Source organism: Photinus pyralis, unplaced genomic scaffold (assembly GCF_008802855.1).
Source record: "Photinus pyralis isolate 1611_PpyrPB1 unplaced genomic scaffold, Ppyr1.3 Ppyr1.4_LG2, whole genome shotgun sequence".
NCBI classification, from domain to species: Eukaryota; Metazoa; Arthropoda; class Insecta; order Coleoptera; family Lampyridae; genus Photinus; species Photinus pyralis.
In genome coordinates, this window is record NW_022170403.1 from 33,557,814 (window position 1) to 33,568,743 (window position 10,930).

The 10,930-nt window shown below is 35.3% G+C and overlaps 1 protein-coding gene across 1 annotated transcript; it reads left to right on the forward strand.

The window, feature by feature from the left end:
• Positions 1 to 3,756: 3,756 nt before the first annotated feature.
• Positions 3,757 to 9,336, forward strand: LOC116164372. Its single transcript, XM_031478540.1, has 6 exons — positions 3,757 to 3,972; positions 4,297 to 4,350; positions 7,387 to 8,105; positions 8,159 to 8,298; positions 8,877 to 8,984; positions 9,036 to 9,336. The coding sequence occupies exons 1-6, from the start codon at positions 3,784 to 3,786 to the stop codon at positions 9,266 to 9,268; spliced, it is 1,443 nt and encodes a 480-aa protein (XP_031334400.1). The 5' UTR covers positions 3,757 to 3,783; the 3' UTR covers positions 9,269 to 9,336.
• Positions 9,337 to 10,930: the final 1,594 nt, after the last annotated feature.

The window sequence follows — 10,930 nt, forward strand, 5'->3', positions numbered from 1 at the left end:
CTAATTCATCCTACAATCATGTATAAACACCAAATCCAAAGAAATTGCTTTCTTATCTCTCTTCCAGTATCGTATGGTGCGGTTGGTAAAAAGGAATCACAAGAACTCTAAAGTTATTTGCCTATGATTACATGTAAACCATTAGGTTGTTCAGTATTTCGTAATGAAATCTGTAAAAAGTTCATTTTTGAAGAAAGGTGCCTTCGTTAGTCAAATTGGTTCAAACCATGGAGGTGGCCATTTTGGTTCAAAAACATCTAATTCATCCTACAATCATGTATAAACACCAAATCCAAAGAAATTGCTTTCTTATCTCTCTTCCAGTATCGTATGGTGCGGTTGGTAAAAAGGAATCACAAGAACTCTAAAGTTATTTGCCTATGATTACATGTAAACCATTAGGTTGTTCAGTATTTCGTAATGAAATCTGTAAAAAGTTCATTTTTGAAGAAATATGCCTTGGTTAGTCAAATTGGTTCAAACCATGGAGGTGGCCATTTTGGTTCAAAAACATCTAATTCATCCTACAATCATGTATAAACACCAAACCCAAAGAAATCATTATCAAATTGCTTTCTTATCTCTCTTCCAGTACCGTATGGTGCATGGTTGGTAAAAAAGCAATCACAAGAACTCTAAAGTTATTTGCTTATGATTACATGTAAACCATTAGGTTGTTCAGTATTTCGTAACGAAATCTACACAAAATTCATTTTTGAAGAAAGATGCATTGGTTAGTCAAATTGGTTCAAATCATGGAGGTAACAATTTCGGTTCAAAAACATCGAACTTATCCTGCAATCATGTGTAAACACCAAACACAAAGAAATCAGAATAAAACTGCAAAACTTGCATATAAAAATCAGTAGCGTGAGATCATAAAAAAATACATTTAAGTAGAGATCATAATGGTGTATATAATGATATTGCTGTGATAAGGAGAGATCATGCGGCGATATGAATGACTGTACTGTTTCACATTTCGCGCGCGAAAATAAATCTAAGGTACTTTCAGTTTCATTCCATGGCTCTGGGCAGTGCCTTCGTGTTGTGTTACAGTTACATCGTTTAGTGAAATCAGTGGCTTTTGATAATATGGGTAGCCGATCGAGACGTCTGTTAAAATTAGCGACTATTGTTAAAGAAGGTTCGTTCGTTCGTTAATTTATTATTAACACTCCACGAGATCGTTTACAGTTTTGTATTGCTTCTGTCCGTTTGTCTGTCTGTCTGTCCGTGCCAACTATAACTTTGTTTAGAAGCGTCCGATCACTTTGAAAATCGATACACATGTTCTTAAGGATATAAGAAACGTCGCTATTGTTTTTGGGCTAAGTAAACTATCGGGTCAAAAAATTATAGCACAAAGCCGCCTAAACCTCCAGAGTTGGACTGGGTCAAGCATAGAGTGACCCAGTGACCCGGTTAGTTTACTGACCCAGTGACTCGGTACCCAGTTGACCCGGTGACCCAGCTTGACCCGGGGACCCAACTTGACCCGGTGATCCAGTTTGACCCTGTGGCCCAGCTTGACCCGGTGACCCAGCTGGACCCAGTGACCCAACTTGACCCAGCTTTACTCAGTGACCCATCTTGACCTGGTGCCCCAGTAATTAAATTATTGTTAGGTATCATCCAAAACAATTTCAAGTATCTTTTAATTTAAAAAAAAACTTCCTCAATAATATTCGCCAACAAGCACGTAGCCCAATTTCATTCAAATGCAATTGTTTATAGTTTGTAGTCAAGTAGTCAATGAAAGTATTTAGAGAAAAGATTTATTTGGATTAAGCTAACTAGTAGAAAAAAATTAAATGTGAATGAATACCTGTAAGCAAACTGGTAAGCCCTGAAGCAAAGAAATGAAGGAGGGAACTGTTTAGAAATAACATTACTCTAATACAATTCGGGACATGGAAAGTTTTTTACGGCAGTATTAAATCAAACATCACAGAAATGGCAGTTGTCAAGCAATCGAGTATTATTTTCAACAAACCAGCATTTCATTTATTTCATAATCTGTACACTTGAACCGAGGGCACTGACTTAACTGCGTTGTTCGATCAAACTAGGTTACTGGGTCGAATTGGGTCCCCGGGTGAAATTGGGTCGCTGGGTCAAACCGGGTCACTGGGTCAAACTGGGTCTAACTGAAAAGAGTATGACATGACCCAGTTTAATTCAGTGACCCAGTTGACCCGGTGACCCAGTCCAACTCTGCAAACCTCCAAAAAAGGGTTTCGTTTATAATTTCTGTTACAAAGAACATATAAATGTCTGGTTTTCTGTGTTAGTAAATACTCTTTAAACCGCAAGCAACTGTGCAGATGCAAAAACTTTTGTATTTGTGCAATCCATTTTTTGTTAAGATATTTAAATGAAATTTTGTATGTAGGCACGGGCACCTTAGATAAAAGTAAAACTAATGCCGATTTAAAAAATTATTTTACAAGCTATATTTGGTGGGACAGAAGAATCAACCCTTTAAAGTATGTTGTAAAAATGATGGGTGCGTGAAGATCTCGAGGATCGTTCGGTATTCAGTTGTATCGGGTTTTTCACTCTGTATCTTTTCTAACATTCTTTAACAGATAGGACGGATCAGGATAACTGTTACAACAATAGTTCTATAGTTCAAGTAGAGGAGGACCCGTGGGAAGCATTTAATAAATGGAAGGAAAAAAACGTTACTTCCAAGTGTCAAGTAAGTGCTTATAATGATATAAAGATATGTATTATGTAAACGTTTGTGTAACATTTTAGGATGCAACGAATAATGAGCAAAGTTCCAAATCGCCCACCGTATTTATAGACTCATCGGTAAGCTATGATACTTATTGAATAGTCCCTTTTGAATATACACGATTCTTAATCTTTTCTATAAGTCACTAGTTTTTGGTCTAGTAAAACAAATAACTATTATCTGCATAGACGTTATAGGATTCTTGCGTGAATTAAATGGTATCTAAAACACTTACACAATAAATAACTATTATTCTAGACTTCATGGAAGCCTGATGAAAAGAAGAAAGGTGGTGCTCTCTCATCCCGTACTAGCCTGTCTGAGGTAATAGATGTCGTAGAACCAATTTCCTGCAAGGTAGTAATAGTTTAGTGTGTCCTCTTGTTCGCAGCATATGAAAAACTTTTTTTTATTATTAACATTACGAAAAAAAGTTATTCTTCATAAAAAGTTCAGCACGGTCTGAAACTTAAAGTATTCCACTTTCAGATTTCAAATTTTTTTAATCGTATACGAGGTATGTCAAACGATATGAATTTTGCTCAAGAGTATCTTTACTTGTTATAATATCGAAGAATATAATTCTGGGAAATTATCAAATTTTTGAGATTGAGTTATTAACAATCCTCGAGATCGTTTATAATTTTGTATTGCTGTTTGTATGTCCGTCTATCTGTATCTGTCTGTCCGTGTGCGCTATACCTTTGTATATAAATGTCCGATCGCTTTGAAAATTGGTACACATGTCCTTAAAGATATAAGAAAGGTCGCTATTGTTTTTCAGCTATGTAGACTAACGGGCCAAAAAGTTACAGCCCAAAAACTTCGCACACCTCCAAAAAAGGGTATCTTTTATCATTCTTGTTACAAAGAACATATGAATGTCCGGTTTTGTGTGTTAGTAAATATTCCTTAAACACCAAGCAACTATGCAGGTGAAAATGTGCGCATGCGCAACCCAACTTTTGTATTTGCGCAATCCAATTGTAATACCTCTATCAATAATAAAAAGATTTCTCATATGCTGCGAACCTAAGAGGATGCCCTGTATAAGGCGTTTGATAAATTACCAATTATTTCAGCAGCAAGAATTTAAAAATGTGAGTACAAGTGACGAACCAACTGATCTGATTAATGATTGTACTGAAGCTGCGGTTTACGGAAGCTGTTCCATAAATAAAGCAGATGAGGACCCATTTAATAAATCTTCTGAATTTTTGCAACTTAAGGTAGATACTAATTTTCGTTTTATTCTAATGGTACGATATAGCAGAGAGCAAAACTATTAAAGAAAAACGTTTTTGCGTCAAATAGTTCGATAGACTTTCACTGAATTAACCTAAATCAGTCTTAATAATTTGCATTAAAACGTAGTGTACGTAGACACTTGTTTAGACAAATACGATCTCTCTGAAAAGATCTGAGAAATCAGCAATAGACATTGTCATAGGAGATTTGTATGTTCAGGGGTAAAATTTACGCACTGTATATCAATACACTAAAACCCAACACACACACGCACACAAAACTGATCGTTTTTTGTTTGCATACAGGAGGAAACTGAAGTACAAGGTCCCTCCAATGTGAAGATTTTGCAGAATATTGTTGTAAGTTAAAATTTGGTTTTAGTGAATTGAAATGAAATCACTACATGTTATCGCAATAAATTTTAGATAAGACCTGCCGTTAAAGTTGCTTCACCTGCGCAAAGAAATTTTAACCTAGAAGTGAGTACCAAAATGTTGACATGCAGTAAAGTGTACTGTGGCAGTATTGAGTCGTAAAGTTTGTCATGTACAAGGCTGAAATTTTCAGATGTGCCATATTAGTCAATCATGTTTAAGTACTTACAAGTTTTTTTAATAACACGATTGAGAGTTGGAATGCTATACCTATTCAGTAGATGTCACATAATAATATAATAGTATCCATAGGTGCCTTCAGAGTTGGACTACTGGGTCACCTGGGTCACTGAATTAAACTGGGTCGCTGGGTCACGTCATACTCTCTTGATCAGTTAGACCCAGTTTGACCCAGTGACCCGGTTTGACCCAGCGACCCAATTTGACCCAGTAATCTAGTTTGATCGAATAACGCAGTTAAGTCAGTGACCTCGGTTCAAGTGTACAGATTATGAAATAAATGAAACTTAATGCTGGTTTATTGAAAATAATACTCGATTGCTTACAACTGCCATTTCTGTGATGTTTGCTTTAATACTGCCGTAAAAAACTTTCCATGTTCCGAATTGTATTATAGTAATGTTATTACTAAACAGTTCCCTCCTTCATTTCTTTGCTTCAGGGCTTACCAGTTGCTTACTGGTGTGCATTCACATTTAATTTTCATCTACTAGTTAGCTTAATCCAAATAAATCTTTTCTCTAAATACTTTCATTGACTACTTGACTACAAACTATAAACAAATGCGTTTGATTTTTTAGGTATTAGTTCTCTTGAATGAAATTGGGCTACATGCTTGTTGGCGAATATTATTGAGGAGGTTTTTTTTAAAAAATTAAAAGTAACTTGAAATTGTTTTGGATGACAAAATTTAAATACCAATACAAACCTAATGCTATAAATTTGAATAAAAATTAACTTTAAGATATTCCGGATACCTACCAATAATTTAATTTTAATTACTGGGTCACCGGATTCAACTGGATCAACCTAGGGGTCAACGGTTTAAACTGCGCCACCGGGTCAAGATGGGTCACCGGGTAAAGATGGGTCAAGCTGGGTCACAGGGTCAAACTGGGTCACTGGGTCAAGCTGGATCACCGGGTCAAACTGGGTCACTGGGTCAAGCTGGGTCACCGGGTCACTGGGTCAGTAAACTAACTGGGTCACCGGGTCACTTTATGCTTGACCCAGTCCAACCCTGGGTGCCTCAAGTGGACCCTAGGCCACCTACTGGTATTATTACCTAACATAAAATCTACTGAATAGAATTAATTAGTGATACATTGAGACCTATTTACTACAAATTGTCCTGTGCTTTAAGTAAATTAATTTACGTACAACATAGGCGATCTGACCAGAATAATAATTGAAATTCCCATTATAATATCATCATTTCATTGGGATATTTCTTTTATTTTATTTCCATTTGCAGATAGCCTGTGCAGAAATCTATTGTGCAATACTTTACGACTTAAAATTGTCCAATTAGAAAAGTACATAACAATAACACTATACAGGGTATACATTCAGAACAAATACATATTTAAACGCATATTCCTGGGTTCAAAATAAGATTGTTTCTTATCAAATGTCCTGAAAAAATTTATGCCATACCCCTTATTTATGTACGATTTCCTCTAGAATTTGTCGTTTTCTCATGCCTAACTGAAAGGTGATAAAATTTTTTAGTTGAAATAGAAAATTATGGCCATTAAAACTGTAGGCAATCCTCATTCACTCCAAAAATTAGAACATAGTATTTTAATCTGTGATTAGAGTACCTTATTTTTGAAGCAAGAAATAAATATAGTCAAAAAATCAAAGGCCTGTGAATTTTCAGAACATTTGAGCTATAATTGTAGCCATAATTCAAAATTTAATTGGGACTATTGTAGCTTGGTGGGCGTTAATACATGTTTATAGGAAAAAAAGTCCTATTTTGGCCCCATGGAACACGTTTTTAAAATATATATATTGAATTGAACATCTTGTATATTAGCAATTGCTTCATTGTTAATTTTTGTTCTGTGTACCTATGTCGTATAGGTACATGGAGTATTGGGCGATTCAAAAAAGGTGGTAGACATTAGCAATCGGAAAATCAGGCGATGGGACAAAAAGGACAGATGTCTTTATTGTAATCGTGAAATAACAAATTTCTCCAGACACTTATTTCGACATCACAATAAAGAGGAAAGCGTTAAAAGAATAATGGAATTGCCTAAAGGTGACACAGAAAGGAGAAATATGATAAATTTTTTAAGAAAGGAAGGGAATTTAATATTAGTTGACGAAAATAAAATCAGGCCTGTACAAAGAGCAACTTTTAAACCACACTCAAATGATGAAATGAAGGAATTCATGCCATGTCCTTTTTGTAAAGGAATCTATAGGTTGAATTCATTGCGCCAACATTCTAAGAAATGTGTATTTAAACCAAAAGATGAGAATAATCACAATGTTGCCAGCTTAGGGCAAAACTTATTAGTATTTAAACTATCCAGAAAATCATTTTTAGACAAACTAAGACTAAAAGACGAAGTTTTCGCAACCATGCATGCAGACAGAGCATCTTTTAACGGAAAGAGTGACCCAATTATTTGCCAATATGCCGAAGATTATTTACGGAAACACAAACGACCCCATATAAAACATGCGGTGTCAAACAAAATTAGGGAACTAGGAAGACTGCTAATCCCTTTAAAAGATATTTATGGGATTGAAAGTCTATTAGATGCTCTGAACCCTATCCACTATGACAAAGTGGTTCACGCTTCACATATAATTTGTGGATATGACACGGAACAAAAGACATTTAAATCACCTTCGTTAGCAATGCATTTGAAGACCATATTGTTAGGGGCATGCTTGGCAGCCAAAACGCTATTGTTAAAACGAGAATCAGTATTGCCAGTGAATAATTATGTAGAGACCCTAAAGGTTGTAAAAACGTTTCAGTCATTGGTGAACGAAAGATGGAAGTTTGATATGGGAAGCTTGGCCCTAAAGGATTTGAATGAAAAACACAGTAGTAAACCAAAAACTCTACCGATTACAAGCGACATTATCAAATTTCGGGATTATACTACAAGCGTGGCTGACCAATCTATGGCTGTATTAAAAGAAAATATTAGGGACCAGATTTCCTTTAAAAAATTGACGGAAGCGTCTCTTGTTTTAACAATTCTATTAAACAGAAAAAGAGTTGGCGATGTACAATACATAAAACTCAACACATATTTAGAGAATCAATCTAGTGATGAGCAAGAAGAATGCATGAAGGCTTTGTCGGAGTCAGAAAAAATGTTATGTAAACATTTCAAAAGGATAGTGACAATTGGGAAGGGAAGCAAGTGTGTCCCAATTTTGTTTCCAAAAAACGGACAAACATACATCGACACTCTTTTAGACGCACGCAGAGGAAATGATTTAATCCCAAAGGAAAATCCTTATCTTTTTGCGGCTATTGGTACTAAAGATAAATGGGTAAACGCATCACAAATTCTGCGTAAATATTCAGAAAACTGCGGAGCAGCGAATCCAGGAACCTTGAGATCTTCTCGTTTACGAAAGCAGATAGCTACAGTTCTACAAATTTTACATTTGAACGAATCGGAGAAGGAACAAGTGGCATCATTCATGGGGCATACCAAAAAAACTCATGAAGAGTATTATCGGTGAGAAATATACATAATACTTCGTCCTTAACCAATGCGCTATAATTTTTTAGGTTGCCGCAGGATGTGTATCAGACTGCGAAAATATCTAAATTGTTATTAATAATGGAAAAGGGAGAAGGAGCTGATCATCAAGGTAAATCCCTTCAAGAAATTGACGTGGAATTGGAAGCTATGAATGACGATTGTAAACGTAAGTAATCATTTTCTTGATAGGTACTGTACTTTGACAACCTTTAAAAACATGCCTTCCTGGCAATAGTTATTGTAGGAGAGCTGGTAGACAATTTTGGGTAGGTATTTGAGGCACGCTGAAAACTTGTCCAATGCTTCTTGAAGAACACCTAAACACAGAATTGCTGACCTGGCCGAGGAGAAGAAGGGCGAAGGGTCACAGTAACGAATTTTTGCAGATCAACCCTTATATTTGTAAAGATACGATTTTTTTTTGCAAAAAATGACCTTGAGGCATTTCGAAATTTTTATTACCTTTAAATGTAATACTTAAAGAGCGAAAAAATCAAAAAGCGAGATTATTTAGTCGGGTCTTACACTTTGCCAGACGCCTTCAAAGTTTGAAAGAATGTACACTTGAAATTTAAACCCTACGCTGTCGTTGTAAAAATGTTGGGATCTTAATAATATATTGAATGAATGAGTATCGAAAAGTTGCCAACACTTTTTCAACGACAACTCACCCTGTATATGTCAACTGTTATTGAGTCTTCGAAAAAAATTTTACCTATTTTGCTGTCACATTACGTTTTACAGAATCTGACGACGAAGGAGAAAATGATGCCGAACCGCAAGTGCCAGAAAATGATATTGAAGATACCAAAATCAATGAAGAACCTGAAATAGTAATACGAGATAAAATAAGTAAAACATATTTAATTCAAACAACTAACCATATTGACTCTCTTCTTCCAGGAAATGTTACTGTAACAAACAAGGGGTCAGAAGGAAATAAACGGGGAAAGTGGAACACTATACAAAAGAACATCATGAAGGATGTTTTCAAAAAACACATCAAAAATAAAATACCACCTAAGAAGCATGAATGCATGAAGCTAAAGGACGACCATAAAGAACTATTTGAGCAGAAAACTTGGGTCCAAATAAAAGTGTTTGTTTACAATACCTTTAAATTTAAAAAAGAATAACAACCTCGCTCCTATGATGTATTTCAACCGTTTTTTACTGAATTTGTCTATTTTATTTCAATTTTTAACTTGACAGTTATTCACAAATCTTTAGTTTGTGTGACTTTTCTTTGAGCGTTGTTATTATTTGTGTAACAAAAAGAAGTAAAATGTAGGGAATTTGTCTACTACGCAATAAAGTTTTTAATTGGTAGGTAACTTATTTATTTCTTACTTTTCCACATAACACAAATCCGAATGTGCCATTTGTTCATAGTGGTAAAACACTTTCGTCGGTGTTTTGAAAACTATTCTAATAGGCCATCTGCAAATATGAGATAAAATCCTACAAATACTTATTAAATATCAATGTTATTAACTACATCTACTTGCTAATTGAACGTCACCTACAAGAGATCTTCAAACGAATGAACCTACTCGTCCCTGCAAAATTAGACATTATAATTATGTAATCTTAGAAGTTCTATGCCGGGTTTCAGAACCGATGATGACAAATTTTTTGTTTAGGCATTAGATTTACTTTTATTCGACGTATCTACATACATTTCATGCAATTCGGTTCATAATTAACGGAGATGTCAAAAAGGCCTTCCTTATTTTTTGGCCTATATTGCCAATTCACGAACTCCGATCTACAAATTTGATAAAAGAATCCACCTGCAAAATTTCATCGAAATCGGTCCGCGCGTTCTCTTAAATCGATGGACGTGGTTCCAGCGAGCGATTGGGAGAAAGCATAACCGTCTCGTTAAAAACTCGACGCTAAAATTGGATTGCTCATGAGCAAAACAAATTTTTTTATTAGGCATTAGTTTTACTTTTAGTGGAGATGCCTACATACAAAATTTCATTTAAATATCTTAACAAATAGTCTACGTAACTGAATACCAATAGCGACCTTGTGTATATCAATTTTCAAAGCGACCGGACATTTGTAAACAAAGTAATCGTGCACACGGAGAGACAGACAGCAGTACAAAATTATAAACGACCTCGAGGATCGTTAATAAACAAGCTTAATAAAAACTTTGCAGATTGTCTAAGATATTCACAAATAGTAATCGCTGCAGTCTTCTTTTGGTGTAGTCCTCCAATATTTGCTGACGGGTACTCCCACTGACCCTCTTATTTTTGTGCTTACTAAACTAAACGTTATTTTACATTTCTCCTCACAATCCACCAGTTTAATCTCTTTAATACAAATCCGCCCTTTTAACGTACCGTGGATTAGGAATAATACATACGAGGCAGCAGATATCAAATTATTTACGTTAAAGCACACGTAGTACAGCTACCTATTACATTATTTGCTATCGCACTTTAAAGCGAGAGTACCGCTTTGCAATGTTGCCGTTTATTTGGATCTCACATTATTTAAAATATAGCGTATTGTATATAACGTAAGCAGCGCCCCCTAAGATGATCATTCAAGAACTTCGCGTGTATAAATTTTGACAAAAACCTAAAAGTTGAGATCCGAGCGAAAATTGAAATTTAGATTCCTGTGTGATCGACTGAGCTAATAGACTCGATATACACAGTAAAAAAGGCGAGATCCGAAAACGGATCTCGGGTTCACCAAATGGATCTCACCTTATCTGCAATATATGTAAAAATGATCTCACCTTAGCGCTTTTTAAATCTATATATATATATATATAT